This window comes from Ctenopharyngodon idella, chromosome 23, assembly GCF_019924925.1.
Source record: "Ctenopharyngodon idella isolate HZGC_01 chromosome 23, HZGC01, whole genome shotgun sequence".
In the NCBI taxonomy this organism is placed as follows: Eukaryota; Metazoa; Chordata; class Actinopteri; order Cypriniformes; family Xenocyprididae; genus Ctenopharyngodon; species Ctenopharyngodon idella.
Genome location: NC_067242.1, coordinates 13,583,829 through 13,600,108, shown reverse-complemented (window position 1 = coordinate 13,600,108; position 16,280 = coordinate 13,583,829). Strand labels below are relative to the sequence as shown.

At 35.4% G+C, this 16,280-nt stretch overlaps 1 protein-coding gene across 1 annotated transcript; it reads left to right on the top strand.

Annotated features, from left to right (window-relative positions):
• The first annotated feature begins 1,040 nt into the window (after positions 1-1,040).
• Positions 1,041-14,782, top strand: tfr1b (transferrin receptor 1b). The gene is made up of 18 exons (XM_051881736.1): positions 1,041-1,157; positions 4,826-4,875; positions 4,971-5,199; positions 6,546-6,741; positions 6,887-7,024; positions 8,400-8,487; positions 8,635-8,763; positions 8,894-8,989; positions 9,403-9,542; positions 9,633-9,793; positions 9,873-9,989; positions 10,075-10,160; positions 10,268-10,331; positions 10,540-10,669; positions 10,788-10,878; positions 11,933-12,169; positions 12,278-12,427; positions 12,528-14,782. The coding sequence occupies exons 2-18, from the start codon at positions 4,831-4,833 to the stop codon at positions 12,768-12,770; spliced, it is 2,340 nt and encodes a 779-aa protein (XP_051737696.1). The 5' UTR covers positions 1,041-1,157; positions 4,826-4,830; the 3' UTR covers positions 12,771-14,782.
• Positions 14,783-16,280: the final 1,498 nt, after the last annotated feature.

Below are 16,280 nucleotides of genomic sequence, written 5' to 3'. Positions count from 1 at the left end.
AGAATGATTTCTGACGGATCATGTGACACTGAAGACTGGAGTAATGATGCTGAAAATTCAGCTTTGCATCACAGAAATAAATTATATTTTAAAGTATATTAAAATAGAAAACCTTAATTTTAAATTGTAATAATATTTCACAATATTACTGTTTTTTCTGTATTTATTATGAAATAAATGCAGCCTTAATGAGCATAAGAGACTTTGTTAAAAAACATTAAAAATAGTAATGTTTCCAAACATTTGACTGGTATATATACATTTTGCACATTTTTGTCTGTACGTACCTGTGATAGTTACTTCCATGGGTAAATTTTCTGAAGTTTACATCTTGTATTATTTTTATTGCATAATTATAATTCAGTATAAAAATAGACAATACAGAACAAAGAACAAGAACATGTGGGGGATACAGAAGAGAAAAAAATATTACAATTTACACAAAAAAATTTTTTATAATATCCTGTGTTTTCAAAGATTTTTATTGGAGGAGATTTTTTTGAAATGATGCCTAAATGTAAATCATAAGCAAATACTTTGCAGTTATGTTTGAAATTAAGGCATTTTGCTTTGTGAATATGGTATTTACCCATTATACACATAAAGTTTAAGACATCATCAGAGTGAAAAAGACCTTACTGACAGAAATATTACACAGCTGCTGAAACACAAGAAGTAAGGAAGCTGAAATTCGAAGCCGAAAACGTTTAGTATAACAGAAGTAGAATAGGTGTGAAAGAGATTCTTCCTCTTCTTTGCAAAAAGAGCAGAGTGGGGAAACATTTCGGTTAATTTAGCCTACTTAAATATTCATTGCAAGGGTAGCCTAATAATGATGAATAATTTTTAAATGGACTTCTTTAATTTGTTATTTAAAAAAATGTTTGGCACTGTCCATGTGAAGTGCTGAATTCGGAACCGAATACTAGTATACTACTAGTACTCCCTTTATCATATCTTTCTATGACAGAAATAGTAAGAGCAGTAGGCGGTTCCGAACTCAGCACGCATCTTTTACTGGCTGATGTAAAAGCCTATTAGGAACTAGTAGGAAGTGACGTTGAGATCTGCGTGCGGATGTACGTGCAGTGAGTGGACCGGGTATTGGCGACCTAGCGCGTGGTTCGCATTCAGGACATTCAAAATCGCATTTATAAGTAAGTACTGACATCTAAACAACACGCATTAGAAGAAACACTTATTTACAGGGCCAGTTTTCTGTTTAAGACTTTTGCGCATCAATAAGCCTTCGCTCCATTTTTTTTATAAATTAGCAGAATGGCCTGCAATATGACAGCTCGATGAGAATGCACTGTCAGTGAACTTCATGCCATGCTTTGGGTGAATAAATAAGTTGACTGTTGTTTAATACGGTTTGCGCTATTGTTAAAATGTTGAACATGCACATTACATGTGTGTAGAAAGATCCATAGACGGTCACCTTGGTGATTATTAAGCAGGCGGAAATAGAGACTTTACCTAAAATTTAATTGTAAATGGGTATTATTAATAATATAAAGGTCTAGCTTAGCATATAATGAGCTGAATTTAATATTTATTTGTGCTTAGGTTTGTTTTCTATTAATTATTTCTCTATATAACGTAAAGTAAGGATGAATTTCTGCGCCACGAGCACATGGACAGGAAGTGCTAAACATCTTTGACCTTCAAGTGTTCCGTAAAGATTAATAAACATATTTGCCCTTTATTCTTATATGAACGTATAAAATACTTTACAGACAATGAAAATAAGTAATTATATTGATATTCGTCCTTGCAGCATGTGTTTATATGGAACTTCCTTGTAACCTTGTATTGTAGAGATGAGAATAACATTAAAACAGATATTTTTAATTTTAATTAATGATTAATAATTAATAATTTTAATTATTGATTATTTTTGTTAGTTCTCAGTGCTCTGCAAGAAGTGGTTTATAACCTGAATTACAAAGGAAATCCTTATGAACCAGCCTCCATATCAATGTCTGATGATGGTTGTGACTCTCACATGTCTTGAAGGATAATATCTTCATGCTTCCATGTCTAATTGAGCTTAAACTGCATTTATACTAGCAGGGATCTGCAGTAAGGTGTTTTTTCCCCTACTCATTGTGCTGACATATCACACATCCAGCAAAGTGCTTTCTGGTTTATCTCAGTATCTTCCCTGTTGTTGGACAGAATGGACACCTTTGCAGGAAGAATAAAAGAATCACTTTGAATACAGAGTAGATTGTAATTTCAGGGTTTTTTTATTATTTGATTATCAAACTTTATACTTTTTACAATTGTTTTCCTGTTCAAGGTTGTTGAAACGTGATAAATGCTGTTTTGTGCTCAAGAACCTTGACTTATCATTGCAAATAGTCTCAAGGGCACATTCTAAACGAAGGCAAAGGTTGGGTTTGATTGGGTTGGGCTTAATTTATTTAGGAATGTCCTGACTCGTTTATTGACCCTCTAGCATTTTTGTTTTCAGTGAATCTAAAACTCTGTACAATGAAACTACGTGCGGTTATGGTGTTGTGCAACTAAAAAGTGGCGCCAATTGTTTCTGTGGTTGTTAAATTTGTAGGAAGTTTTCTTAACCTCACGCAACCTCTTCCTCTAATGCAACAACATTTTTTTTTTTTTTTTTGGGTCATTCAAACAATTGTAGATTCAGTTGAATGCAGGAAAAAAGGATATAATGGGCCTAAACCTCACAACAACAGACATGGGGAAGTATGTCCAGGTGTAATTTTTTTCTCTATTTGTAAAGCTACAGTTCTTAACTAGTTTTTACAAAGATTTTTGGGCATTTTGGGTTATAACCTGTGGCTCTACTGAGGTTTTTCTGTCATTGCTTGTTTATCTGGACTGGATTGCTGTTTATTATACAAGTTTAAACCTTAAAGGGTTAGTTTGCCCAAAAATGATATTTCTGTCATTAATCACTCACCCTCATGTCGTTCCACACCCATAAGACCTTCGTTCATCTTCGTAACACAAATTAAGATATTTTTGATGAAATCCGAGAGGTTTTTATTCTCCATAGAAAGCAATGAAATAATCCACATGACTACAGTGGTTCAACCTTAATGTTAAGAAGCGATGAGAATACTTTTTGTGCGCACAAACAAAACAAAAATAACGACTTTATTCAACAAACGCAAATAGTGTACGAGAATGACAGGGAAGAGATGAATTTGTTGAAAAAAGGTTATTTTTCACTCTGACGATGTCTTAAACTTTTTGTATAATGGGTAAATATCAATATCACTAAGCAAAATACCTTAAATTCAAACCTAACTGCAAAGTATTTGCTTATGATTTACATTTACTATTGTCGTCATTTAAAAAAAAATCTCCAATAAAAACCTTTGAAAACACCCCATATTATAAAACAATATTTCATGTAAATTGTAATATATTTTTTTCTCCTCTGTATCCCCCACATGTTCTTCCATGTTGTTCTTTGTTCTGTATTATTTATTTATTTTATACTAAATTATAATTATGCAATAAAAAAAATCTAAACTTCAGAAAATGTACCCATGGAAGTAACTATCACAGGTAATGGACACTGGAGTATGATGTAAGTATGTTGTTTTGCATAACATCATGCAGACAAATCACTAAAAAGCCCTTAATGCTTATTATTAAAAAATAACTGCCACATTTTATGGAGAAGTACTTTACAGTAATGCCCTGAGGCTACATCCCCACATATACTGGCGAGAATACTTTTTGTGCTCAAAAACAAAACAAAAATAACGATTTTATTCAACAAAATCGTCTCTTCCCTGTCATTCTTCTACGCTATTAGCGTTGCAGCGCTTCCAGGTTCTACGTCAGAACGGCGACTCAGTATTGGCCGACGCTGTTCACATGAGCACCACGACACATGCGTGTGATGCTGACGCAGGAGCCGGCCAATAATGAGTCGCGTTCTGACGTAGAACCTGGAAGCGCTGCAGTGTAACTAGTGTAGGAGAATGACAGGGGAGAGATGAATTTGTTGAATAAAGTTATTTTTGTTTTGTTTTTGAGCACAGAAATTCACCTCATAACATTAAGTTTGAACCACTGTAGTCACGTTGACTATTTTAATGATGTTTTTATTACTTTTCTGGACCTTGAATGTGGTAATTTTGTTGCTTTCTATGGAGGATAAAAAACCTCTCGGATTTCATCAAAAATATCTTAATTTTTGTTCTGAAGATGAACGAAGATCTTACGGGTGTGGAACAACATGAGGGTGAGTACTTAATGGCAGAAATTTCATTTTTGGGTGAACTAACCCTTTAAACCAATGCGCGCACACAAAGCACAAGCTGTACAAGAAACCTTGCATTGTATACTATAAATATTGTTGCTTTGTGGCGAATTGTTTATGTTGCTCTATTGTAAGTAGCTTTGGTTAAAAGCATCTGCTAAATGCGTAAATGTAAAAGTACTTTTTTGTATTTTTGCCTTTGTATTTATTTCACTAGCTTCCTTTGGTTAGTGTAAATAGGTTAGTGGACCACTAGGTTTAAACTGAACTACGTCGTATTTCACAATTAGTAAATGTTTGTGGTGCACGTCACATTATCAACATTATATAATCGCCATATCGATTCCTATCACTGCATTAACTAGCTCTGGAGCCACTGTAGAGGGCGGCTCTGTGTTTTGGATGCAGTTCAACGAATCAAAAGACTTGTCCTTTATTCAGTAGATAAAACATTTTTGGACTTTGAACAAGGAGGGCTGTGTTTATGAATTCAGAGACTTTAAAAAGAGCTCCTTGTCTGATATTGTGAGAAACATTGTTGCTAAAGATATATCTCTTCTGTTTCAGATTCCATGGCAGGAACAATTGATCAAGCCAAAATGAAGTTTTCGAAAATAGTAAGTTCTGTTTTGGACAAACTTGTCTTCTTTAAATATTAACTTTATGTATTTCTCTGGAGTTTAGAGCCTAATTATTTCCCCCCTGTTAACAGGTAAACAGCCGCTCATACACCCGGTTCAATCAGTCTCAGAATCCTGATGGAGAGAGCAGCCGTGTGGAGGTGAAGCTCTCTGTGGAAGGTGAGGAGGAGGAGGAAATGGATGGAACAGAACAAGGACACGTTCAGCGTGATGCGTACATGAGATCCAGTAATTCTCGGCCATTGAACAAATGGAGGTCTCTGGTTTGCGTGGGTGTTGTGCTGGCTGTCTTCTGTGTGGGTGAGTGTTTTTGTAGTTTATCCAGTTCTTTAGTATATCCAAATATCATTTTCATTCAGTTATTATCAAAGAATAATAAACTAGGGCCCTATGAAATCCATTAAAATTTTTCCCAAATTCTGGAAATATTCCATTTAAATATTTCTGGTTTCTGATTTGAATGGTTTCATTAAATTATAATAATCAAAAAGGATGTCTAATCAATTGAATTCATAAAACTTAAATGTATTATGTTTAACAATAATTGTGCCCTATAAATGATGATGATTTTTTTTTTTTTTTTTAGAAATTTTGTTGTCCGTTTTATTTTTCTGCGTTCTGTGCTTTGTTTTAATACAAATTTATTATATAAAAAACATTGGTAAATCAAATAAATTCATAAAACTTTGATCAGTCATTTTGTGGTTTAACCCTTTCACATGCAAGTACATGTATTTTGTCATTTGAACACCTTTATAATAATCATGTTAGTTGATCTACAATGGATGATGGATGCCGACATTTTAATTTGCACTCCGATGCTGAGAATCAGAGCTATCACAATTACAACATCTAAATTCATCCACTTCTTAAATAAGTGGTCGGTGAACTGGGAGAAGAATAGAGTAAACTTTGTAGTTACCTAATTTGACCGTCTTTTGCTGCAAAACCAGTCCATGTGTGATGTTTTTGCAAAAAACCTCTAAGTCCAGCTCTTTAGACAACAAGACATAGTAAAACGTCAGTTTCTGTCAGTTTTACAGCAGCAAAACAAACACTGTTGTGTTTACTCGCTACTCACGAAATCCTGTCATTGCCACTGTAACAATGGACAAAACATGATGATAACTTTCAGCTCGGCAATTAAAAGCCGGCTCATACGCCCAGTGTCATTCATCTTGATATCATATGATTTGATTCGCATCTTCTGATTGGTTCTTCTGTGGGAAGTGGCATTTAGCGGTTTCTGCCAGTGAACCGGTATTTCTGAATGGGCTGACGCTGGGATTTAGTGGATTTGAAGCGAAAGTATTTGATGAACGTATACTAGGAGAGATGTATACGGAGAGAATTCGCTCAATATCATTCTCATTTTTGATGGAGATGGCATTTAGCGGTTTTTGCATCTGAACTCTTCAAATATTAATTTGATTACTTTAAGAGATATAAATTAGTTTGCCATGGACAATGGTCAGTTAAGCGTTCAATACAAAAATACTTGACCCCATAATGCTGTGAATGACCTAACAAAATTAAGTGTTTTAGAGAGCCATGTAATAAGTTATTATTAGGAGATGTTCTCAGTTTTTCCCTAGGACTCATATGTGAAACCAAGCTCTTTGTTTTTTTTGTTTTTTTTGTGACAGGTTTACTCATTGGATACTCTGTCCACCGTAAGTCTGAGTCTCCTTCCTGCTCTTCACCAGACAATGATCAGAGCTCTGAAAAAGCTCAAGATGTTCCACCGATTTATGACGTTTCTGGACCCTCTATGGATTGGAGTGATCTTGTTAAACGTCTGAATGATAAACTGTCATCTAAAGCCATCGAAGATAAATTAAGGTATCTGTAAATCATTTGATATTATTGGTCATTGTTAGCATTGTCAGTTTAAACATTAACACAATTGTGAATAAGTAAAAGTACAGCCTTTTTTAAATGTACGTATCTGTTATTGTTACTGATTTTCTGTTGTTCTTCCATCAAGCGTGTATTCCCAGAGGGATCGTAATGCAGGATCATCTGTAGATAACAAGTTAGGTGACAATATCCATGATATTTTCACAAAACTGAATATGGAGCCCTGGGTTGATGAGCACTATGTGAAGCTACAGTATCCTAACAGGTCAGTAGGCACTCCAGAAACGCTGTCCGAAAATAAGTAACCACTCTGCAACCACAAAGAATACCCTGGCAACTGTGTAGCAACACACTAAGTAAACTTTTAAAACTTCAGCAACCACATTACAGCAAACTAAAACCATTCAAAAACCACTCAAATACCCTAGCAACTGCATAACAGCACACTAACAAGCACATAACACTAACAAATCTTTCTGAACAGTAAAAACCACATAACATGCATAAAAATACATGCTAAAAACCTGTTAGAACACAAAAAAAAACACATAAGCATATAACACGAGTTGGACGTATGATGGAGTATTTCTGTGCCAAATACACTACTTCCGGTTACGGAGAGTTTTTTTTTTTTTTTTTGAGTATGGCCCTTTATCACGTAATAAAGGGCGGAATTCCTTGTATGGGCACTTCTCCCTGATAAGCGTGCACACATACATCACCCAGAGCAAGAGCACGCCCATCAACGCGCTTCGTTCGGGTTACGGAAGCCGAGAGATTTTTCAACAGTAGCTGTGTACCAATTCAGGGGCTGCACCCTTCGAAGGCCGCATTTGAAGGCTGCGTACATCAATGTAGTCTCATTTAAGAAAAATAACCGTTAGATTGCAAAGTAAGAAAGAAGTTACAGTATTTTACACCTCACAATAATTATCAGTAAATTTTTATTACGGTTACTTTTCTTAAATAAGGCAATTATGACGTATGCAGCCTTCAAATGCGACCTCTGGAGGACAGAGGTCCTGTCACCAAAGGAGTGTTTTTGGTTGTGAGGGAAAGATTACTTTTTTTAGCTTCCCAAAGAACCCAGCGTTAAGGGAACAGTGGATGAAGTTTGTTTTTCCGGTACAGCAATGGAATTGTGCGTGTATGTTTGTTTGTTCCTGGTATTTTGGTGATGAATGCTTGTAAACAAGTCCCAGTTCGTAGCTGGATTTGCTGATCGCGGGCGGTGAGTAACTGCATCAGATGTCTGTGTTTTGTTGACAATCGGCACGCAAGTGCATAAAATGTAAACAACGCAAACGTTTTTGTTCCCTTTTTATTTATAATGATGTCGCAGCTTGCAGACGATCTCTACTCAAAAGCTGCGCGTGCTCGTGACTCTTTAGCTCTGCCCACAGCAGGTACGCCTCCAGGAGCTCGACACATAGCAATACGTTAACATGCGCACAAACTAAAACCACTTCTTAACACAATAAAAACTATATACGCTGACAAGTGCCCAACATGCTAAACAGTAAAATCCACATAGCAACATGGTAAAAACCACTCAGAACACCTTAGTAACTGCAGTTATAGTTTTTCCATCTTTCTTTGGTTGCACTATTTGTAATCTGGACTGTTTTTAACCCTAAAAGCACCAAACCAAATAAAGTGCGGTTTGGTTCAGAGGAGATCGGAAGTCCGAGGGGGTTCCTGGCTTACAGTGAAACAGGAGAAAAAGAGGTGAGCCTTTCTCTTCCTCTGCCGGAAACACTTTTTTTTTTTTTTTTTTTTTTTTTTTTTGCTTGCTTGGCTTTGTCAGTCAGCTATGTCATTAGTTGTCCCATGATTTGCATTCTCAGTCATTTTCTTAAACAATTATATTCACAGGGCAGAGTGGTGTACGCCAACTATGGTGAGCTTGCTGACCTGCAGACCTTGCAGAATGAAGAATACAAAGTGAATCTAAATGGGTCTGTCGTACTGATGAGAGCTGGAAAAATCAGCATGGCACAGAAGGTGACTCATGAAAAGCAGACCAATAAGTTCATTTTCTTTTTGAACTGTTAGTGTTTTACTAGAAACAGTTTATTAATAGTATCATACTTTTTTGCTAGTGCTGATCAAAATATGTTTGTCACCATATTAGGTTATGAATGTAGCTAAGATGGGTGCAGTAGCAGCTCTGATCTACCCAGACCCAGCTGACTATAGAACGTCTGAGGATATTGAGCTCTATGGTCATGTAAGTTATGCAGAAGAATGAAATTCATGTTTGTGTTGATTTTGTTTTGCTGTTATAACTTCTAATTAAAAAAAAAAAAAAAAGTGGAAATTTTTCAAATGGAAAGACTACAGTTAATTAATTACAATTTATTTAAAAAAAAAAAAAAAAAAAATATATATATATATATATATATATATATATATATATATATATATATATATATATATATATTCATTATTTTTTAGATGATGGCAAAAGCAATCTAAATTGCTTGGTAAATGTTGACTTATACAATACATTACAAATCAGTAACAGTGATGGTTTAAACTGAATTTTAAAAATTAATTGAACAATTAAAATCCTAAATGTATTTTATTGTTTTTATTTGTTGTTGTTATTGTTTATTCATTCCTTCTGGTCATTAATTACAGGTCCACCTAGGATCAGGTGATCCTTACACCCCAGGATTCCCATCCTTTAATCACACTCAGTTTCCTCCTGCCAAGTCCTCTGGTCTTCCAGGAATACTCGCCCAGACCATTACTACTGATATGGCACGCAAAATCTTTGCGTACGTTATAGTTTTGGTTTACCTTGATCATTTTTTAAAATCTTTGTCAAGAAACATCAAGATTAATTGGTATTCTTTAATTTCTCACAGGAAAATGGGAGGAAACATTGCTCCTGATAACTTTAAGGGTGTTTTCTCCAGTTACAAGTTGGGAAGTGAAACTGACAAAGTAGCCGTATCTGTCAGTAATAACCTTGTTGACACAAAGATCCATAACGTGTTTGGAGTCATCAAAGGATATGTGGACCCTGGTGAGTTTCTACATTTTGCTTAAATAAGTCTATAGATCTGAATGTATGTGGTCTCACTGTGGTTGTCTGAATCCGTCAGATCGTTATGTTGTGATTGGAGCGCAGAGGGACTCCTTGAGCTGGGGATATGCCAAGTCTGCAGTTGGAACTACTCTTCTGTTGGAGCTTGCAAGGGTTTTTACAGAGTTGAAGAAAGGTATGCTCTTGTCTACCTGTGTTCAAAAGCAGACTGTCTGTGTATTGTTCTGGCATGTGCTCACTCCTTGTCCTCTTAACCTTAGATGGTTTCAAGCCCAAAAGAAGCATTGTGTTTGCCAGCTGGACTGCAGGGGATTTTGGGAACGTTGGAGTTACTGAATGGCTTGAGGTTTGTGTGCTCCAATATCATCTGTGCTTGGCTGCGATAATTGTATGCAGTTTGTTTTAAAACGCAGTTATGTTTTTTTAACGTGTTGTGTCTTCTTTGTTAAACAGGGATACTGGTCATCACTAGACAGGAAAGCATTTACCTACATTAGTTTGGATGGGGTTGTTACTGGTAAGTTTAATGTGTGCAAGTGATAAGTTTATTATAGGATTTTGTACACTCAATTATAATTGTTGTTTTTTTTTTAAATGACAAACCATTCGTGTATCTACTTGTGTGGTGGACAAGTTCAAGTTCCACTCATGTCATTTGTAAGCCCTTTCCCCATTCTTCTCCCTATCCTTTTAAAAAAAATTAAATGTTTCTCTTTAATCATCAGGTGTGGGTTCCTTTAGAGCTTCGGCCAGTCCTTTGTTGCACACCCTTCTACAGAACACCCTGAAAAAAGTCCAAAGCCCTGTGTCACGCTCAGACCTTCTCCAGAGTTATGGTGGTAGTTTGTCATCTCTGTAAGTAAATCTGCTTTGATTTTTGTTATAATGGGTCAAAACATCAGTATAATCATGATTGTTTCTGTGGTGACATGACGTGTACATGCTCATGAGTCCATTTTCGTTTTGTGCTCAGTTTGACACCCATGCAGATGGATGATGCTGCATATCCTTTCCTGGCCTTTTCTGGAATCCCATCTGTGTCTTTTAGTTTCATCTCTTCTCAGGTAAGCGGTTTTGTTTTGTGTTTTGTTTTGTTGGCCTGTCAATTTAATCAAAAATAAAAAAATGTGATTAAAAAATCTTCAATCAGAAGAATTATGAGTTATAATAATAAGAATTATAATAAGAGTTATATTAAAAAATATCCTTGCTCTTACAGGCTTTATAATGGTAGCAGTGAGTGGCACTTCAGATTTTGAAGTCCGGAAAATTGCATCCATCATAAAAGTAATCCACACGGCTCCAGGGGGTTAATAAAGGCCTTCTTAAGCAAAGCGATGGGTTTTTGTAAGAAAAATATCCATATTTAAAACTTCCTTAACTAAAATAATTACCGCTTGGCAGACGGTCTGTAAATTCTGAAGCGATGTATGACGTAAGATAGAGTAGCGTAATCTTAGACGCCACCTCTTATGTTGAAATCCTCTGATAGTTCACTTTAAAAATTCTCGTTTTAGACTTCTAATTTGTGACCTTTGTTTTGTTTTGCTTTGCTATGTCCTCTGTGCTTCCGCTTTCATTAATGCGTCATCCGTCAGGTCAAAGATTACTCTTTTGGCGTAAGTTGATTTGTGTAGGCCATCTGCCGGAAGCTAGTTATTTTACTTTATGAAGTTTTAAATATGGATATTTTTCTTACAAAAACCCATCACTTTGCTTCAGAAGGCCTTTATTAATCCCCTGGAGCCGTGTGGATATCTTTTATGATGGATGAATGCATTTTTTTTGAACTTCAAAATCAGGAGCGCCATTCACTATCATTATAAAGCTTGGTAGAGCCGGGATATTTTATAATATAACTCAGACTGTGTTTGTCTGAAAGAAGATAGTCATATACACCTAGGATTGCTTGAGGTTGAGTAAATCATGGGATAATTGTCATTTTTGGGTGAACTATCCCTTTAAGTTCCACAAAAAGCCTTTTCCTTACCATTCAAGCTCACCACCCATTGGTTTTAAGAGACTGATGGCCCTAAATGTTGCTCTGTTCGTAAATGTCATATACAAAGAGTCATCCAGATGTTTGCAAACTCATTTTATTAAAAACATTTTCACCAGGCCACTGCTGACTACGAGTTTTTTGGAACCGACAAGGATGATAAAAATAAACTGGATTTCGTCACCGGTGGGAAAGTGGTTGAGCTGTCCTTGCTTGCTGCTCAGGTTGCTGGGCAGATGGCCCTCCGTCTCGTTCATGACCACATCCTCAAACTGGACGTTACCAAGTATAGCAGTGTGATCAATAAGCATGTGAACGCCATCATCACTGGTGTTAACATGCTCAAAGATGACAAGGTAATGCTTTTTGTCGTTAGCATTGTTTTCGCAATGAGATACAAAAAAACTTGAACCAGTTTTTAATCTGCAAAATAACTTGCTTGTTTCTCAAAATACTTTCAACAGGTCGATAAAATTGAGTCTTTGTCCACGGAGTGGCTGAATGCAGCAAAAGGCTCCTTTGGTCGTGCTGCAGCCTCTCTAACTACTGACATCGATAACAGCGACCTGGATGACATAGAGATGTGTCGCATACTCAATAACCGCATAATGAAGGTAAAGGTATTCTCTTGGCTTTTCTAGGCGCATCTTGTATCATTGATTGATGCATATTGGCCAAGTTCTCATGTTAATGTCACTTTCTTCCTCTTTTAAGGTGGAGCATAATTTTCTGTCTCCTTACGTCTCTATGAGAGATGTCCCGTTCCGCCACATTTTCTTTGGAAATGGGTGGCAAGCCACTGAAGACCTGGAAAAGTACCTGAAGGATGTACATGAAAAAAAAGCAAGCTTCGACATAGACCAGGTCCTAAACAAGTTTGCTCTACTCACCTGGAGTATCCAGGGCTGTGCCAATGACCTGGCTGGAGATATCTGGGCCTTAGACAACGAGATATAGTGTTTTTCACCAACCTGACATTGGTTTTGTTTAAAGGTTCTACTCGATACACACATATATAATCCTGCCACTATGAAGTAGATCTGATTTGATTTGGAACCATGACTTTGACCAAGCATATCTTCAAAATTAGTGAGATGGCAGCTTTAAGCTAAATTGTGGAAGTTCTTTAAACATAAGAACTATATTGAGATAATAAATACAGATATCATTCTTATCAGTCTTATTATATCTATACATCTTAGTATATTGCATTTGGAAGATTATAATATGTATTATTGCTAAACTAAGGGTAAATAATACAAAATTAAATGATAAAGACATTGGAGCACAAGCTTAGCTCTTCTGCTAACTGATTTTAAGGTGCATTTCAGGTTCAAGTTGTTATTTTTCTTAAAGATGTTTTTCCATGTCTCATCAAGTTGCATATGGAGTAAACCTTGTTCTCGGCTGCTACTTGGGGATTTTAGTCACTTCGTGTAAAACCCCCAAACTCAGCCTTTTTGACCAACTGAGGACCATACTATATTTATTTCTTATTTATTTATCAGTGACAGTGTTCACTATAAAAGTGTCTTTTTTTTTTTTAATTATCGGAAGCAGTGCCTTCCATAATTGTGACGGTTATACTGTCAGTTCTTAAAAGCAGCATCTGCTAACAGAAATGCATGTTACCAACAGCTGGCATCAGAAATGTCTCTTGTTACAGGTGCTTGAGGAAATAAGTTAAAAAGCACCTGGTTTATTACTTACGGAGCAGTTCCTCTTCTTTAAAAAAAATTATTTTATTTTTTTTTGAAGAAAAGCCCTAATTTGGCAAAACTGAAACCAATAGAACAATTTGGGCTGTTGAGTGAAGATTTTGAAATTTGGTTTTTCAGATCTCCTTGTACTGAAGTATCTTTTTAGTTCTCGTTGGTCTGAAAAAATTTAATGAATTTGCAAGGCAACTTTTCATTTTGACAATGGCTTCGGGGGCTCAAGCATTTTAGTGACAAAAGCATTTCTCTGTAACATTTATATTTCTATTCTAAAACCATTATCGGGAGCAGTGTCTTCCATAATGTGGAGTGTTCAAAGGTAGTTTTTGCCTACCGGCGTGTATATATCGAGGGCAGTGATCCTCATATTTCACTGTAGGGTGGATCAAATTATCGGGAACAGTGTTTCCCATAGTTTATGTAAATATTTGTTTTTCATTATTATCATGTGTTTTTGTGTGGCTTTTTCCTGCTTTGTTACTATTAATAACTATATTTAATTAGGCAACTATTGAAGTAAATTGTGAGTTACATCTAGTCATGACTTGTTTTTCAGAGTCAGTTTCTTTTCAGTGTTTCATTGGGTTCTTGTTTCAGATTTCACTTTTCTGGTCTATTTTTGTTGCGATTTCAAAAAAGTGTAATTGTGTAGTTTATAAAGAAGCTCTTTCAGATTTTTGCGCATTTCTGTACCTGTAACTTTTTTTTTTTTTTTTAGGCAAGAGGATGTTCATATTGCATAATGATTAGAATATGATGTATGACTGATTAGCTTGCTGCTGATTTTACATAATGGTTTCATGTTTGAAGGCACTTCTGACAAAGTTTGGTGGACAAGTTTTGCAAGTGTGTATTGCATACTATTCTGAAACTTCGTCTTGTTCTCTTCTTTGTGGTACTTATCAGAAACAGAACTTGTTTGGTCTTTCATAGCATGTAAAAATGTGCATGAATTAAATCTAAACATCACAGATTGTGTTAAAAACAAAGCAAAGGATCTTTATGCTTCAAGCTGTATGTGGTCAATTTGTGATTAAACAGTTACTTACAAGCAGGGATGATTTACCAAATTCAAATTTATCAAAAATCAATAGCAGGGAAGTTGAAATTGATTGTTTGAATATGTCCAGATGTGTTGGGTGTTGGGGTAACAGCCATTTGTTTACTGTGAAATGTTAACTGACGCGTGTTTTCAAAATCTGTCAGCCTCGATTTACTCTGAAATAAACTCTGGCATTGCAAGTACGTTTACTGCTGTGTAAGACTTACTGTTTTCTTACCTCACAAGACATGAAACAGATCTGTAATGAAAAACATTGAACATTTTTGTTTGTCACCTGATAGTGACTAACTTGTTTGTGTTCATATTTGTTGAACTGGGAGGGCCAACTTTATGGAAAAAAAAAAAAAAAAATACAAAAGATGTTATGATAAGGGTGTATTTGTAACTGGCTTAGTTTTAAAAAATTGTTAGTCATTTGGTCCTCGCAAATAATGAATTGCAAAACTGAATGATAATTTATTGCTGGCTGCTCACTGTTCATGAGGTCTGTAACAAATACTAGAAGGATATCATTTGTCAATGTTATAGTAAATTACGTTAAAATGTGTCTCTAGTAACATTGTAGTCCCCAATGAAAACAGCTTCAATGGACACAGAAATGTTTTATTTAACATGTACAAATTCCACGTTTAGATTTAGCTTAGCCCTTTCAAGCATAGACGTCACTACAGTGGACAGCTATTCAAAAAGCCATCTCTTGCATATCAATGGGTTTTGATTGCACAGTTGCACATCAACCACTACAGTGGACTCTAGTGCATCATCCTATATTCTGCCACCAAGTTTCAAGCCGTTGTATGTTGATTTTTTTTCTTCTCCAAACCAAGATGGCCGACAGCCAGTCAGAAATGCCAAGTTGCTCTGGTTTCGGAATAAGGTAAAAAATAAATAAATAAATAAATAAATGTTGTAACATCAGGTAGCAGGAGTCATATCATTGTTAAATTTTCCAAGTATTGATTTTAGATTGGGAGGAAATTCTGATTAATCATCTGTCCACTACATTCATCACTAGCTATATTTCATCTACAATTCATACCAATATTGTGACTTGTTCTTATTCAGTAACTTTTTGGTTGTAAATAAATGTATTTGTGTTATTAGAATGTAATTTGCAATTATGTCAAAAAGTAATCTGATTACTGGTTACTTGTAATGGTTATTTACTCCTAACATCAAAAAAGTAATCTGATTATGTAATACATGTTACTAGTAATGCTTGTTACATCAAAAAAGGTCATCTGATTACTTGTAATGCGTTACTCTCAACACTGCTCATTTCAGATGAGACTGAAAAACACCCGATCGCTAGTTTTTTTTCACAGTCTGAAAACATCAATAGATCAATGTAAATTTCAGTCTGAGGTTGAGTTCATTTTGAACATCAGAATTATCAGATAATAAGAGTAAATCGACATAGACTGGAGGGAGCATGAGCGAAATTTCTACATAGTCTGAGTTGGGTTTCCACCAGATCTTTGATGGATTCACATCCTCATGTTCTGATATCAAAGACAAACGTTCAACTTGTATGAAGTTTTAATCCGTCTGATGGTCGAACAGGAACAAACTCAACAATAATTAAAGCTGTATTATGGTTTTTTTTTTTTTTTTTTTGTATATTTTATAGTTTTCACATAATTTTATATAATTGTATTCATTGTTTTATTAAATATAAACATTATT

Coding starts and splice junctions, on each gene's coding strand:
- tfr1b (XM_051881736.1), top strand. CDS start 4,831: ATGGCAGGAACAATTGATCAAGCCAAAATGAAGTTTTCGAAAATA. Junction 6,742..6,886: donor GCCATCGAAGATAAATTAAG/GTATCTGTAAAT, acceptor TCTTCCATCAAG/CGTGTATTCCCAGAGGGATC. Junction 8,764..8,893: donor AAATCAGCATGGCACAGAAG/GTGACTCATGAA, acceptor TCACCATATTAG/GTTATGAATGTAGCTAAGAT.